This window comes from Perna viridis, chromosome 14, assembly GCF_037379345.1.
Source record: "Perna viridis isolate PV_CMFRI_1.1 ecotype Kerala chromosome 14, ASM3737934v1, whole genome shotgun sequence".
Lineage (NCBI taxonomy): Eukaryota > Metazoa > Mollusca > Bivalvia > Mytilida > Mytilidae > Perna > Perna viridis.
Genome location: NC_142458.1, coordinates 3,323,869 through 3,342,065, shown reverse-complemented (window position 1 = coordinate 3,342,065; position 18,197 = coordinate 3,323,869). Strand labels below are relative to the sequence as shown.

The following is an 18,197-nucleotide window of genomic DNA, read 5'->3' as shown; positions in this document are numbered from 1 at the left end:
CAGAGAACTAATTTTTCTAACATTTTATTGAAAAAAAAATCTGAGCAAATCCAGAGTTACAGAGATCAAATAGTGGTCTTTTCAATCAAAGAAGTCATCATTGAATAAAATTATATCGTCAGATCGGTGGGGTGCTGAAATGTATATTTTTCCGTTTTGCCTGATTCTTACAAAAACTTACACTTATTTTGTAATGATTCACAAACTACGCTTTAAATACTTATAATCACAATCATGAGCGGTACATTACAATCTGAAATCAATGAGATCGAAACAACGAAAGAAATTAGCAGTAGACCTACAGACCTAGTCTATGTAAAATCAAGCAGATCTACAATGATATTGGCTCGAGTTGCTTTAAAATATACAGCGCTGTCTATGTTAAACTATGATGGATCTATGTTGACAAAAATCAGTGTCTAACACTGTCGAAAGACACAAAATGTACAATTTTCAGACTTGAACGAGACTTCGTCGAATTTGAGGACATTTTAATCGCATATGATGGTGTCTGTCCTTTATATTTTTTTGCATTTCTGGGCGGTATTTAGATTCTTGTATCACTTTATTAAGCATTTTAAAAATTATTTCACTATTTATACAACTTCAATTTTGTCTTAGCAACTTGGATTCGAAACTGATATTGATGGAGGGGAATAACCGGGCATAATTGATATCATATGGTTATGGTAGAAGTACTCTGGCCGGGTATACTTGCTATCGTAGTACTCTGAGCGTGTATAATTGTTTTCCTACAACTCTGGCCGGGTATAAATATTATCGTAGACGTACTATGACCGGGTATAATTGTTTTCGTACAACTCTCTCCGGTATAATTGTTATCATAAAACTCTGACTGGGCATACTTGTTATCGTAGAACTCTGACTGGGCATACTTGTTATCGTAGAACTCTGACTGGGTATACTTGTTATCGTAGAACTCTGACCGGGCATACTTGTTATCGTAAAATCTCACCGGGCATACTTGTGTCATAGAACTCTGGCTGGGTATACTTGTTATTGTAGAACTCTGACCGGGCATATTTATCATCGTGGAACAGTGACCGGGCATACTTTTATTGTAGAACTATGACCGTGTATAATTGTTATCGTAGACCTCTGACCGGGTATAATTGTTATCATAGAACTCTGACCATGTACAATTGTTATCGTCGAACTCTGACCGGGTATAATTGTTATCACAGAACTCTGACCGGGTATAACTATTTTCATAGAACTCTTACAGGGTATAATTGTTATCATAGAACTCTTACCGGGTATAATTGTTATCATAGAACTCTTACCGGGTATACTTGTTATCATAGAACTCTGACCGCGTATAATTGTTATCATAGAACTCTTACTGAGTATAATTGTTATCATAGAACTCTTACCGGATATAATTGTTATCATAGATCTCTGACCGGGTATAACTGTTTTCATGGAACTCTTACAGGGTATAATTGTTATCATAGAACTCTTACCGGGTATAATTGTTATCATAGAACTCTTACCGGGTATACTTGTTATCATAGAACTCTGACCGCGTATAATTGTTATCATAGAACTCTTACTGGGTATAATTGTTATCATAGAACTCTTACCGGATATAATTGTTATCATAGATCTCTGACCGGGTATAACTGTTTTCATGGAACTCTTACAGGGTATAGTTGTTATCGTAGAACTCTTATCGGGTATTACTGTTATCATAGAACTCTGACCGGGCATACTTTTTATCGTAGAATTCTGACCGGGTATAATTGCTTATAAATATTATCTTACAGTTTAAACCTGTACATAAATTCTTAAACATGAAAAACTGAACCTTTTCTCAAACGTTTTCTATGTTTTTTTACTGAAATACTTCACACTGGAAATTATAAAGGTATTTAAAATCCCCAAAACCATTGTTGTATCTTGTTAAAACATACACAATATATTCGATATTTCCACTTTCCTTAAATTGTGACGAATGAAACCTAAGCACAGTTTCTAAAATCGTGGTAACAGATTGCGACTTTCAAAATGTTTTAAATGTGTTTTTAAGCCTAATCTTGATTCATTTCTACACGATTAAAATGAAAAGGTATTTCTTTAAGCCTTAAATAAATTTTGGGGTGCATGTTCTAAACTTTCTTTTAAAAAGGAAAGGAGTAATTGAGTCGTTGAATAGACTTAAAAAAGACTAAATAAATAGCTTTAAATTGATAATTTGTCTAAAGCCTAAATTTACAGTTTCGAATAGGAGAGCATATACCAAAGCTTAAAACAGAAAGGTATTCACGAAAGCTTTAAAAATGAATCCCGAAGCTTAACAAAGAACGGTTACATGTATTGTAATGGTTTTTATAACAATCTTAAGACTGACCTAGAATCCTAAGATCATGAAGATATTCCGATAGATTTAAATACAAATGAGAGTCAATAAGGTTCAATTAAGAAAGAAGAGTATTCCGAACGATTTGAATAGAATGAGAGTCAATAATGTTCAACGAAGAAAGGTTTTGTGATGGTTAATACAAATGTAAATTCCTACATTTAAATGGAAGGGCTTCCTAAAACTTTTAACGGAAATGTATTCCTTAGCTTTAATGGACAGGCATCCGAAGAATTTCATTTCAAATGCAAGTTTCTTAGCTTTCAATGGAAAGCTTCCTTAGAATTTTATTGGAAATGTATTCCTTACTTTAAATGGACGGGCACCCAACGAATTTTAATAAAAATCTAAGTTTCTTAGCTTGAAATGGAAAGACATCCGAAGAATTTTAAAAGAAATGCAAGTTGATTAGCATTAAATGGAAGGACGTACTAAGAATTGAAACAAAAATGAAGTTCCTTACCTTTAAATGGGACGGTAACCTTAAAATTGTAACAAAAATGCAAGTTCCTTAGCTCTAAATGGGAGGGCTTCCTAAATATTTTGATAGAAAAGTAAGTTACTTTGCATTAAATGGAAAGGCTTCCTTGAAATTATAACGGAAATGTGTTCCTTACTTTAAACGGACCGGCTTCCTAGGAATTCTAACAGAAACGTAAATTTCTTAGCATTAATTGGACAAGCTTCCTTAAAATTTTAACGGGATGTGTTGCTAAGCTTTAAATGACGGGCATCCGAAGAATTTCAATACTAATGCAAGTTTCTTAGCTTTAAATGGACAGGCTTCCTTAGAATTTTATCGGAAATGTGTTCTCTGTTTTAAATCGACAGGCATTCGAAGAATTTCAATACAAATGCAAGTTTCCTAGCTTTAAATAGACAGGCTTCCTTAGAATTTTATCGTAAATGCGTTGCTTACTTTCAATGGACAGGCATCCGAAGAATTTTAACAGAAACGAAAGTTCCTTAGCTTAAAATAGACAGGCTTCCTTAGAATTTAATCGGAAATGTGTTCCTGACTTTAAATGGACAGACATGCGAATAATTGCAATAAAAATGTCAGTTCCTTAGCTTTAAATGGACAGGCGACCTGAGTATTTTATCGGAAATGTCTTTCTGACTTTAAATTGACAGGCATCCGAAGAATTTTAACAGAAATGTAAGTTTCTTACCCTAAAATGGACGGGCTTCCTTAGAACTTTATCGGAAATGTGTTCCTTGCTTTAAATGGCCAGGCATTTGAAGAATGAATTTCAATACCAATGTAAGTTCCTTAGCTTTTAATGAAAGGCATCCGAATAATTTCAATACAAATGTAAGTTTCTTAACTTTAAATGACTGGCATCCAAAGAAATTCAAGAAAAGATGTAAGTTCCTTAGTTTTAAATGAACAGGCTTCCTTAGAATTTAATCGGAAATGTGTTCCTTACTTTAAATGGACAGGCATCCGAAGAATTTCAATAGAACTATAAGTTTCTAGACTTTAAATGGATAGGCATCCTTAGAATTTTATCAGAAATGTGTTCCTTACTTTCAATGGACAGACATCCGAAGAATTTTACCGGTAGTGTGTCTCTTACTTCAAATGGACAGGCATCCGAATAATTTCAATAGAAATGTAAATTCCTTAGCTTTAAATGGAAAGGCTTCCTTGGAATTTTAACGGAAATATGTTCTTTACTTTCAAGGGACAGGCATCCGAAGAATTTCACAGAAATGTAAGTATCTTAGCTTAAAATGGACAAGGATCTTTAGAATTTTATCGGTTATGTGTTCCTTACTATAAATGGATAGGTATCCGAAGAATTGCAATACAAATGCAAGTTCCTTAGCTTTATATGGAAGGGCATCCGAAAGATTTTAACAAAAATGCAAGTTTCTTAGCTCAAAATAGGCAGACTTCCTTAGAATTTTATCGGAAATGTGTTCCTTAGATTTAATGGACAAGCATCCGAAGAATTGTAACCGAAATGTAAATGTCTTACTTTAATGGGAAAGGTTTCCTTGAATTTATCGGAAATGTGTTCCTTAGCTTTAAGTGGAAGGGCGTACTAAGAATTTTAACAAAAATGCAATATCGTTAGCTCTAAATGGGAGGGCTTCCTAAGGATTTTAACAGAAATGTAAGTTCCTTACTTTCAATGGACAGGCATCCGAAGAATTTCACAGAAATGTAAGTATCTTAGCTTAAAATGGACAGGGTTCCTAAGAATTTTATCGGTAATGTGTTCCTGACTTTAAATGGACAGGCATGCGAATAATTTCAATACAAATGTAAGTTTCTGAGCTTTAAATGGACAGGCATCCAAAGAATGTCAATAGAAATGTAAGTTCCTTAGCTTTAAATGGACAAGCGTCCTTAGAATGTTATTGGAAATGTGTTCCTTATCTATACATGGACAGATATCCGAAGAATTTCAATACAAATGCAAGTTCGTTACCTGTAAATGGAAAGGCTTCCTTAGAATCTTATCGGAAATGTGTTCCTCAGCTTTAAATGGAGAGGTATCCGAAGAATTTCAATACAAATGCAAGTTCCTTACCTTGAAATGGAAAGGCATCCGAAGAAATTTAACAGAAGCGAAAGTTCAAAATTTTATCGGAAATGTGTTCCTTATTTTAAATGGACAGGTATCCGAAGACTTTCAATAGAAATGTAAGTTACTTAGCTTTAAATGGACAAGCGTCCTTAGAATTTTATCGGAAATGTGTTCCTTACTTTAAATGGATAGGCAACTGAAGAAATTTAATAGAAATATAAGTTCCTTAGCTTTAAATGGAAAGGTTTCCTTAGAATTTTATCAGAAATGTATTCCTTAGTTTTCATTGGACAGGCTTCCTTAAATTTATCGGAAATGTGTTTCTTAGCCTTAAATGGAAAAACTGAAACGTAAGTATCTTAGCTTAAAATGGACAGGCTTCCTTAGAATTTTATCGGTAATGTGTTTCTAACTTTAAAGGGAAAGGCATCCGAAGAATTTTAATAGAAAAGTAAGTTCCTTAGCTTTGATTGGAAAATCTTCCTTAAATTTATCGGAAATGTGTTCCTTACTTTAAATAGACAGGCATCCGAAAGAAATTTAATAGAAAGGTAAGTTCCTTAGATTTAAATGGACAGGTTTCTTTAGAATGTTATCGGAAATGTGTTCCTTAGATTTAAATGGACAGATATCCGAAGACTTTCAATACAAATGCAAGTTCCTTACCTTTAACTGGAAAGGCTTCCTTAGAATCTTATCGGAAATGTGTTCCTTACTTTAAATGGACAGGCATCCGAAGAATTTCAATTTTTTTTTACAAAAATGCAATGTCGTTGGCTCTAAATGGGAGGGTATCCTAAGAATTTTAACAGAAATGTAAGTTAGTTTGCATTCAATGGAGAGGCTTCCTTAGAATTTTAACAGAAATGTGTTCCTTACTTTAAATGAACAGGCATCGGAAGACTTTCAATAGAAATGTAAGTTTCTAAGCTTTAATTGGACAAGCGTCCTTAGAATTTTATCGGAAATGTGTTCCTTAGCTTTAAATGGACAGATATCCGAAGAATTTCAATACAAATGCAAGTTCCTTATCTTAAAATGGAAAGGCATCCGAAGAATTTTAACAGGAGCGAAAGTTTCAAATTTTATCGGAAATGTGTTCCTTACTTTAAATGGACAGGTATCCGAAGAATTTTATCGGAAATGTGTTCCTTACTTTAACTCATGTGTTCCTTAGCTTTAAATGGACATGCATCCGAAGAATTTAAACAGAAATGCAAGTTCCTTAACTTTAAACACGACGGTGACCATAAAATTTTACGAAGAATGCAAGTTCCTTAGCTCTAAATGGGAGGGCTTCCTATGAATTTCAATAGATATGTAAGTTCTTTAGCTCTAAATGGAAAGGCAGCATTCGAATTTGAATAGAAATGTATGTTCCATAGCTTTAGATAGAAGGGCGTCCTAAGAATTTGAATAGATTTGTTTGTTTGTTTGTTGAGGTTCAACGCCCGAGCAGCAATATTTCAGCTATATTCAAGCGATGAACATGAAGTGGATGATAAAATGAACATGAAATGATGATGGGACACAAGGATAATGGGGTCGACAAATTTTGATTGCCACTGGAAATAGGGAGAGGTGGGTAGGGTCGGGCAATTTAGCCTCCTGTGGCGGAGCCCTATGGTTCCTAATTCGGGAGAATACCACAGTTGGGTTCTTTAACGCGCGAGGAACGTGGCATCTTTCCAAACAAGGTGCACCACTATGGTTTGCAGTCAGGTTTCCGTATTATAGCTGACAACCCCCAGCATGTAACACGCCAGGGGTACCCCATTCCACCGCCTTAGGCACACAACCCAGTTGCGCTGTGGGCAGAGCACCCTAGCTCCAGCTAGAGTTCTGAGCACTATTTAGTCGCCTTTTATGACAAGCTTAGTGCTGCTGCAGGCCTATTCTTTTGACACCCGGACCTGCACGGATAATGAATTTGAACAGAAATGTAAGTCCAAACGCTTTATATAAACAAATATTTCCAAGAGTATTTCCCCGTGGACAAGTGAAACTCACGCAAGATTTGTGTCTCTTTGGTATTCACTGACATAATTCTGTTTCATCATATAACGATTTCAATTTGAGTTTAAAAATCGGGAAAATGTAAGTGCTAAAAGAGCAACAGACAAGTACATCTCATAGTAAAAATCATGCATATAGTGATACACCAACACAATTTTTAATATTTTACACATCTAGTAAGCACTCTTAAAACGATATATATATATAGGTCTGAAAAATTCCCAACGATGTTAGAACTGTCAAATTTGCGATGCAAATGTTTGGTCGTTCCCTCCGCGGGACGGGAACTCGTACTGCTGTGACATCTATGGCAACACCGCCTGCACAAAGTCTAGCGCCCTAGACCACTCGGCCAGCTAGGCTATATAAAAATAGCGAATAGAGTAGTCACATTCTGAGACGTTTGTATTATATTGATTTATTGTGACATGCATTATTAATTTGATCCTCTATCCTACATAATAACATCTAAATGGACTGTCCCGTACTACCATACATCGTGTACTAAGTTACAGCCCTAGATTAATCCTACGAGGAGGAATGACCCGGCCAGCGAAAGCTATATTTTTATGTAGCCTAGCTGGCCAAGTGGTCTAGGGCGCTGGACTTTGTGCAGGCGGTGTTGCCATAGATGTCACAGCGGTACGAGTTCGAGTCCCGCGGAGGGAACGACAAAAAATTTGCATCGCAAATTTGACAGTTCTAACATCATTGGGAATTTTTCAGATCTTTCTATACGTTTACATTATCTTCCCTGTATCAATTTGATTCGATGCAGCAGTGTAGCGAATAGAGTCGTCACATTTTGAGACGTTTGTATATATATATATATATATTTTAAGTAAAGAAGGTGATGATTATGATTGGATTTATAATAAAAGAAAATGGCAGGGATGTTCAGAATGAACCATATCTTATTGTACCGCCCACCAAACCTGCATTAAGTGAATAAAAATGTTTCTTGGGCGTACTAAGTGTACTTCCAAGAAAAGTCCTCAACACATTTGATGAATTGTTTGTTTTGTTTCTGCCTAATTCTTAAATGGGTTTGTAGTTTAAGGCGCTTGATCTAAAATGCTGCAATCACTTGGCTAGTTTTTATTGCATTTCTGGGTTTCTTTGCTTTCACTGATAATTAACTTCCTTCTTAAAGAAAAATCTGCTGTGATGTTATTATCAATGAATTAGCCATACACCCAGTACAATGAAGAAGTTAAAGTATATAACATAATAAAAGATCAATTAATTCCTTACGCAGCATTTACTACAGCGTTTGAACACTAAAACAATCATACTTTGTAAGTATTTGAAAATACATTATTTTGTTTAAAAAAACAAATTTATAAAGGAAACATAAAATGCAACAACGATGAAACACAGACTTTGATCGAATCAGACGTTGATTCTAGGTAGCGAGTCCGGTGTTGGATATTACAAACTGTAAAAATAAATAAACCTTGATTTGATTTTTCTTGGTTGGGTTTTTATTACAACAGTCTACTCTTAAGTTCTGTCTTGTGATGGTAAACGACCGGTATATGGTATGTAAGTCTCCCCGTTTCGCGAGAATGGGTCCCAATGCTTGGAAATTTATCGTTTTAGAGCGTTGAATACAGTACTAAAAACAGATAATTATTCTGTATGAAAATTCCGATAAAAACTTTTTTTTAAATTTTGTCAACACGATAAATTCATTTCTGTCACCAAATTATAGTCTTTAAGTCTTTTCAATATTACAGGGAAAAAGAGTTTGATGACTCCAATTTTGTTTTTGATATATGAAAGAATGTCAGTTAAGAGTTTTGTATGTAACTTTAGAAGAAATTATATCTACCACTTTTTTATCGTTTGCGAACGATTGAAATTCCCTATAGAATTCATATAAAAATTGCTTTCATTAAGGCCCAATTATCTCGAATTTAAGTTCGGTGACCTATGTTTTTACATTTAAATCCTTAAGTTTATCCATTCAAGGTCATCTTCCAGACAAACTAGGAAAATTTATCTACCGGAATATTAGGTATGGTCTACCTTAAATGAATAAACCAGTTTATTATTTTACTAGTGTTATCACCCATTTTTTGGTTGCTGAAGAGGACATGAAAGTGAAATGAAATTGAACAAGAGAGTAAATCGGTTCAAGCACCAAATTTGTGGGTCCAGTAAAAGATTTTTATTATACAGAGAAGGAATTGGGAACTTTTAAACTATAACTTTCGAAAAAAAGTTAGACTCCTGGTTTGTTGGTCATCATTAGTGACTTGCAAATTGGCATCTCACATTTGGTGATAGAGGATGAAGTCGTCACAATGGTATCAATTGCGAATTTAACCTTTGACATAAGAAGCACTGAGAGCCTAATTTCAGTTTGACAGAAAGTTAACCTGTTATACCAAGAGTAATATAAAGCAAGGATCTTTCAGTTTCATATCTGTAATAAATGTTTATAGATAACATCTTTGATAAGGGTTTGTTAGTAACAAATGTTTATAGATCACATCTTTGATAAGGGTTTGTTAGTAACAAATGTTTATAGATCACATCTTTGGGTTTGTTAAAACATGAAGCCAATAAATCCTAATTATAAAACTGTATATGACATTATTACTTAAAATATCAATAACTTTGTCCTCTTGCTGGTTACACCTGACTTATATTAGTTCTCATGGGCATGTGTACTACAAATTGTTTAAAATAACACTCATCAATTAAGAAGTTGGAATTTAGGTGACATTTATCATGGAAACTTCAATTTTAGATAGTTTAGGTCAAGAAGTATCTAGAAACATACTTAAAATATGTATTACTGCTGCTGAGAATTAACTTCAATGTAAAAATGTGGTGCAAGTCATTCAAAGTGAAATTGGGAGCGAGAAGATCATCCCACTGTTGTCAGAGTGTTATGTAACCACATAGCTTAAGTATGGTGAGTCAGGGTAAAATGTGATGCATGTCACACATGTGCCAAATTCAGGTCAATGTCAGGTGAATGGTGTTCTACTCAACCACCAAAAAGTATGAGATCAAATATACACCCACGAAGAATGATGCATAGACCAAATGTGGTATTTAGTCTATTAGGTATTACACTTTTAAGACGGTGTGCATGTACACACTTAATAGTTGATGGCACATGACACCATTTAAACACCTCGTTTTTAAAAAAAAATTGCGCATTTCATATCACAAATGCATCATCTCTCAAAGATGAATGATAGTTTTGATTAATTGTTACAGTTTGAAAAGTACAAAGAAAGCATGGAAATTTGTTTAAAAATTGGAGATTACTCTTTTGTTGCTTTGTAGTAGATAACTTTAAGATAAAACATTTTCTAAGCCACCCATAGTCAATGTAAAACAAACATTACATTATTTGACATTAATGCGATATAAACCTTACATTAAAAATGTTCAGTGAGATGACATTTATCCTGTTTCATACATGTCAAAGGATCTGACTGATTCTTACATGGACAGTTATCAAAAAGAGACCACACTGCTATCAAAAAGAGATTACACTGCTATCCAATAGAGACTACACTGCTATCAAAAAGAGACTACGCTGCTATCGATGTTGCTCCCAGAAACGAATTCCTATGTGTTTCATCTCAGGTGAGACAAACATTACTAAAAATTAAAGAACCAAAAACACATGTAAAAAACTCTATTAGTAACTACTTATCCTAATAAGTTTAAACATCATAAAACAATGAATACATCAAAACTTTCAAGTACTTACATCATGAAAAAATCAGATGACTAGAATATTGTAGGTAATACTGAAAAATGGCAGGATATGCTAGAGACATTGTAAAAATGCAAGACAATCATAAGGTGATGTGTGATTGTATGATGAGGGATGTTTTCTCAATCCATAAATGCAAGTTATATTTCATTTTATAGTATGATTTATTCCACTCCGTCCATGGGTGGACATAGGGCGACTAATTTTATAGTATAACACTGTAAAAAGTTTTGATATTGAACTTTACAGAAATGTTGACGTCATAATTTTCTTCTGACCTTACTAGTTATGGCAAGATAACAACTATTGAAGAAATGTTTAATTGAAATTCACAATATCAGCAAAACATAACTGGCTACTAATCATTATGAAATAAAAACAAACAGTTCCGGTTTACTAAAATTACAAACATAAAATCGTTATTCACCTTTTTTTTTTATATCAACAACCCTTCTTCTATTTCATGTTAAAAAATGACAACAAAATTTATCAGGTTAGAAACCTATTTAAAAACAACATACCAATCTTATAGTAAAGTAATCTATTAACTTTGATCTGTCTATATTTACTTCTAAAGCCAGCGAAATTTTCACTCCAACGATCTATATACATACTCCCTATCTATTTTTAGAGCCTTGGAGTTCCGTTTTAAATCTTGCATCGTCTTTGTGTACATAATATATTAAAAAATATAAAACAGAAAAGCATGAAAAAAATGTATTATATTCAACTCACTCAATAAGGCATTTATAATCAGAGTAATGTTTTTATAAAGTGCTGTTAGCAATCTGCAGTTAATAAAACACAGGTTCACAGTAACTCATGTAACATCTTTAAAATCATATATTACGGACCGGTTTAGTGCCGGTCCGTAAAAAAAGTCGAAGGTCAAAGTACGTCGAAGTATGAACGAAGTATGAACGAAGGCTAAAGGTCAAGGACAAACCAGCAATCTTTTATGAATTATTCGAAGAGACCAGTACTAACCATTCGCTCAAGAGGGCTATGAATTCATTCTCGACGATTTGGGCTAGATCTAGGATTCGTCGGTGACCTCTTTCTCTAAATCTGAGTAAGTATTTTGGCAAAATAGCCCAACAGTCTTTAAGTTTAAAATTAATTTTAAATTACATGCATGCATATGTTTACCTTGACATTGGGTTCCTGAATATCCTGTTTGGCATGTGCAATCAAAAGTCGTACTTCCGGTGGGTGAACAGGTTCCGTTATTTAAACAGGGATTATTATTACTGTCACAAACAAAAACTGAAATAAAACACAAAACGTTGGTTTATAGATTCATCGTTAGGTATATTTAAAAAAAAGTTTGATCACAAGGAGTAGCGACTCCCTTTGTCACATCTTTAGAACTAGACAAATATTTTATTGAAGGAGTATACTTTAAGAGGCATTTAGTAATGATGGTAATATCTAAGATCAGTCATACTTGTCACCTAGGACTTGTAGTGTATAACATGAGAAGCTTACAAGAAATATCAAAATACCTACATTCTCTAATGAAACCGCCATCTTGCAGTTGAGTATATTAGTTATTTACCATCACAAGCACTTCCTGAATATCCGAAGTCACAAAGTGTAACCTACATTTAAAATGCGTGACATGAAAAAACATACCTTCTTGAATATCTAAGATGACTGCCATAGGTGATGCATTCATCTGGAAGTGGGGGACTGAGAAAGCTATCTTTACAAGATTTTTTCCTGTTCATCAATGGTCACAGATGTAAGTGTAAAACCTTCAACCCGAAGTTGATGACATGTGATACCTATCATTCCAAGAACGCCCCGAATAAGGTCACAGTCACAAGTGTCACCTCCATCAGGCAGTTGATAAAATGGGATATCCATCATTCCAAGAACTTCCTCAATATCAAAGGTCACAGTCCCAAGTGTAACCTCCATCAGGCAGTTGATGAAATGGGATATCCATCATTCCAAGAACTTCCTCAATATCAAAGGTCACAGTCCCAAGTGTAACCTCCATCAGGCAGTTGATGAAATGGGATATCCATCATTCCAAGAACTTCCTCAATATCAAAGGTCACAGTCCCAAGTGTTACCTCCATCAGGCAGTTGATGAAATGGGATATCCATCATTCCAAGAACTTCCTCAATATCAAAGGTCACAGTCCCAAGTGTAACCTCCATCAGGCAGTTGATGAAATGGGATATCCATCATTCCAAGAACTTCCTCAATATCAAAGGTCACAGTCCCAAGTGTTACCTCCATCAGGCAGTTGATGACAAGGGTAACCTACCGTTACAAGATCCTCCCGAATATCCAATCTCAGCCCAACATGTAACATCCATCTGACATATGATACTTACCATTACAAGAACTTCCTGAATATCCCAGATTACAATCACAAGTGTAGTTTCCTCCTGGTAATGGTGTGCAGCGAGTGTTTCCGGTACAAGGATCTGGGTTGCAAACTTCATCTTGAAGTAAATAAAATATATATTGTATTTTATTCAATATTAAAACTATATTTTTTTTAAAAACCAATCATAAAGGATGAATGAATTACTGCAAAATCCAAAACCTGTCTTAATCAAACCCTGAATAATCCGAAAATCTGTTTACATCGAACTTTGAACAATCAGAAAACCTATTTAAATCGAACCCTTAATCATCCGTAAATTTGTTCAAATCGAATCCTGAATAATCCAAAAACCTGTCAAAATCGAACCAGGCATAATCCGAAAATACTGTCTAAATCAGTCACTTTTTGAAGTCCGTTCAAATCAGTTGAATGTATTTAAATTTGAACTTTAATAAACCGAAAACCTGTTTAAACTGAACTAATTTTAAAACTCAAATCAAAACGATGTCGGTTACGACAACTCTCACTGAGTTTTTTTTTCGTCTTTTAAAATACAAAATATATTGCGAATTCCTGTACAAGTGATTGAAGGAGTAACCTTACAATCAAGACATAGGGAGATCCGAATATTAGTACTCATAACCATAAATCAACAGTTCTACTACAGAAGAGAAGCTTCGGTATAAAAAGAAATTTTGAATACTGTAAAACCGTTATTTCCAGTAAATAATAATAAAAAAAGAAAATACCACTCATATAAATGTACATATTGCAAACTTGGGTATGGTGTTTACGTATTTCGAGGAGTATCACAAGCATTGGAACCAAAATACATAGGAAAGTCTAGAAGAAGGGAGAATCCAAACTGTCAACACCAGTAGAAAAGAAGTCAACAGTAAATTAGTTATTTTCCCTGTTTAACACTCTCATTTGTATTTTGAAATCTATTTTTATTATATAGATAGCAGTGTTTTATCGAATGTTCCCAATGGAATAAATTTGGATAATTCACACTGAAATAAATTCGGTAATTTCACTCTCGGACTTCCTCCCGTCAAAACGTCACAACTTTGAAATCAATCCGCCGTTCACAAAATTTGAAATTTGTGTTGAAAATAGCAAGAATAATCGAGGAAATCTCTGTAATAAATAGGATAATCAATTGGTTATAGTGAAAAACCAAAATATGATCACTCATGCCAAGAACGTAGTAAGATTTAACTCGTGCACGGAACAAGTTCCGCACACTCGTTAAATCTATGCGTTCTTCGGCACTCGTGATAAAATTTTGGTCATTCAATCCTTCCAGTTAATTAGCCTATCATAATTACTTATGGCGACTTTTTTGTTGTTAATTCGCGTAACTTATAGAAAATCAATTTCACAAACTGCATCATTCTTTATGTATAAATCTAATAAATAATTCAATTATGATGTTTTATCTCAAAAGAATTTGTTTACTGATACAGTAATGAACAAAACAATGTATGTAATATAAATAATTTAATTTTATTGAGATTAGAAAAAAAAATATATATAAATAATCTGCAGTTGTTTTCAGTGGTGTGTGCTTACCATCACACTTGATCCCAGTGTATCCCAAAGAACACACACAATTAAATGCAGTTAAGTTAACAGGCACACATGTGCCACCATTTTGACAGTCGTCTGCGTAACAACTTGAATCTGAAAAAGAGGAACTTGAGGATTATTACCAAGAGTCTGTATGTAAATGTGAAATTTGCCCCAAATTTTGCGTCATTAATTTCTGGTTGTTGGTTATAAAACTGCCCAAAGAGAAGTAACTCCGGTGTAGGACAAACTGGTTCCCCTTGATTTCATATTATTAGAAGAGTCAAGCAAGAGTCGGTATGTATATGTGAAGTCTGCCCTAAAATTTGCCAGTTATATTAATTTCTGGTTGTTGGTTATAAAACGGCTTAAAGAGAAGTAACTCTTGTGTAGGACAAACTGGTTAACTTGATTTCATTTTATTAGAAGAGTCAAGCAAGGCAGTCTTTAAGTTAACTTTATTTTTGGTTGATTTTAGAATGTTATCCAGTTAGTAATTGTTTATTTTAGCATTTGAGACAATTAATTAAATTAATTGTAAGGGAAAATGGTTTATCTATACTTATCTATAATAGTTTACCGTGAACTATTCCAACTTTAGAATAGTAAATTTACTTTAAACATTAAAGAAAATCATCGTATAAAATATTTACAATAGCAATAAGTTTATTTTTGATTACAAGAAATTCAGCCATTCGTCATCGATTATGCAGCGAGTACTAATTATGAATAAAAAGACAAGGAAAGTCTGAAGCCATTAAAGGCCAGAAACGCAAACTTGGAACTAATTTCTTTGCCATGTGAATGGTTTGATAATAATATGATGTGGCATGTCAAATTAAAAAGCAAATATGCCAGTTATACATATATATGTTATAGTAAATGTTTTGTTAGTTACTGAAATGTCAGTAAATTTGTATATAACTTCTTAGACAATATATATAATTCCCTATTCTGGCCAGTAATTATGTATAAGTACTGTCTAAAGTTTGTCTACTATTTTACCAATTCAATTTTAGTGTGTAGCTAATTATAATACTAGATGTAAAATATTAAAAAAATTGACTCAATATGATACACTATTATTTTTTTTTACTTAAAATTCTTCTTGACATTTGAAAGATTTTACTGTTTATTTTTTTCTCTAAAGATTCAAGTGGACAGTTAATATTAATTAGTTATAATGAACATTGACCCGACTCAACAGAATGGATCAACCCCACGGTGAACTTTGATACACCCGACTCAACGGATCGACCCCACGGTGAACTTTGATACACCCAACTAAACAGAATGGATCGACCCCACGGTGAACTTTGATACACCCGACTAAACAGAATGGATCGACCCCACGGTGAACTTTGATACACTGGACTCAACGGATCGACCCCACAGTGACTTTGTTGTTAACAAACCAAACAAAGACACTTTTTACAACACAAACTTTCAGCCAAAATGGAAGGTTATCCAGTTCTTGTTCCTAAACAATATTTTCTCAGGTCAAAGGTTTATCTGATTCACCATTCCTTTCAATGCCAAACCAGATTTTGCTATCAACAATCAGTTCGATCATTTCAAAATGGAAGGGAAGTGTTTGTTGTTACTTGCTCAAGCTTTTATTTTGACAGCTTACGTGTAGAAATATGTTCTGCACGTAATTGTAAAAAATATTGAGAATATTTTTTCTTACCCAGACTTTTTTCTCCCTTTACATGTTCATGTATTAAGTGATGGACATACGTACATGTAAGAGAAAAAGTACTTGTATAGACACATTTTTATAAAATAACTGCAGACAAATTCACCAAGAAACGACCTGCATGTATCATCAACCAAATACTGAGGTTTTCAGACAGAAGTTATATGGAAGCCTGTCTAGGAAATATGACCATTTATCATTTCAATCTATCCATATGACGTCACATACCAGTATATATATATTACATGTACTTACTTTGGCAAGTCTCACCGAAGAACGGTTCTTGGCAGTCACATCTAAAGCTGGTTCCAGTTGCTACACATTGACCGTTGTTAAAACACAGAATTCCAGTACATGATGTTACTGTAAATACAATTATATAGACACTTTTGTAAAGCTGCTTGGAGGGGGTTAAGTATCGTTCAGGGGAACTGATTTAGTACTTTAAAAACAATTACATAGACACTTTTGTACAGCTGCTGGGATGGGGTTAACTATCGTTCAGGGGAAATGATTTAGTAATGTATGATTGGTACGACGACATTCGTAAGATCGCTTCCTATCTTAGTTGGATCCATTGTTAAGCGGTCGGGGGTCAAGTGTCTTTTTAACTCGAAAAGGTTGGTTTAGTATATAGAAAACTGGAAATTACTGAAGCAGACCCACAGGCCAGCTAGTTCCCTACTCCGTCCTGGAATTTCCGGATCTGTGTCTATTGAATAACAAAGGTAACACTAGTGTAGCACTTCTCCTTCTATGTTGGTGTACTACTGTACTAAACCTTTTTTTTATTACAGATTGTTTGTTTCTAAAATTGCATGCAAACTGAAAATATAAGAATCGTACAGTTTCCACTATAACACAATATGATATGTACGATGAAATTCTGGAATAATTCGAAAACCAAACCTGTCTAAACCAGACACGTTTTTCTTTTATAACAGTTTAAGTGTAATTTGGACATTAGTAAACCAAACACCTATCTTACCAGCACCACCCTTTAAGTCACAAAAGGGTCCAGTTTAATATAAATGCTGTAAACATGTATAAATATTGGTACATGTACATGAAAAAAGGTTTCAGAGCATTGACTACATTGATTAATATATACAATTACTTTTAACTTACTTTCACACAATGTTCCGTTAAAACCTGGCGGACATTCACATAAAAATCCACCATTGTTCAGATTTGTACAGTTCCCTTGATTTAGACATGGCGCTGCGTTACATTTTGGCTCATTCGAGCTCAAATAATGAATAAAAAGATATGTCAAAATTCCTGCGGCTGCAAAAGTTAAAAGTTGTATTACTGGGAGTATCATTCTGTCCAAATATCAATACAAACGGGTAAAATAGAAATATTTAAGCTGTCCAAGTATCAGTCAGTATGACTCTCTTTTGAAAGACTACGGTTTTCCAAGTATCAGTCAGTATTGCCCCTTATGGAAGGGTTTCGGTTTCTCAAATATAGTATACACGGACCTTTAAGGAAGGCCTCAAGCTGCCCAAATATCGGTGTACACGGCTCTTTAAAGAAGGCCTTCAGCTGCCCAAATATGGTTGAATACTGCCCTTTTTGGAAAGTTTGATACCTACGTGAACTTTTCCAGCTTTAAAACTATTGGAATGGACGGTCCTCAAGAAATTCTTCCGGCACTCCAGAAGATGCAGTGACGCAGAACAAAGTCGACCACGCGAGGCACCAGCTTGTAACTAGCATTATATCTACATATATCTACCTGTGCAGCTATTGTGATGAATATTTAATATTTCATGGCTATTTTGCAAAATTATGAATCAATTTCTACTTATATGTAAATGTATTTCCCCCCAATGCTGGGTATTGGTTAATATAAACAGGTAATATTACATGTTGGTTTAGTTCCGCTTTGATAAAA

General features: G+C 34.1%; 1 protein-coding gene across 3 annotated transcripts in view; it reads right to left on the bottom strand.

Annotated features, from left to right (window-relative positions):
* LOC148597758 (uncharacterized) overlaps positions 1 to 17,911 on the bottom strand; it is a 49,439-nt gene extending 31,528 nt beyond the window's left edge. Inside the window, exons 1-5 of one of the 3 annotated variants that reach the window (XM_088562415.1) lie at positions 17,426 to 17,911; positions 16,553 to 16,660; positions 14,602 to 14,712; positions 13,031 to 13,141; positions 11,831 to 11,947 (exon numbers count right to left, since the gene is read on the bottom strand). In XM_088562415.1, coding sequence (XP_088418541.1) covers positions 11,831 to 11,947; positions 13,031 to 13,141; positions 14,602 to 14,712; positions 16,553 to 16,660; positions 17,426 to 17,621 — 643 coding nt within the window. In that variant the 5' untranslated portion in view covers positions 17,622 to 17,911. Of the gene's footprint in view, positions 1 to 11,830; positions 11,948 to 12,190; positions 12,260 to 12,316; positions 12,607 to 13,030; positions 13,142 to 14,601; positions 14,713 to 16,552; positions 16,661 to 17,425 lie in introns of those variants that run through there. The other 2 variants (XM_088562416.1, XM_088562417.1) reach the window with 2 other exon arrangements.
* Positions 17,912 to 18,197: the final 286 nt, after the last annotated feature.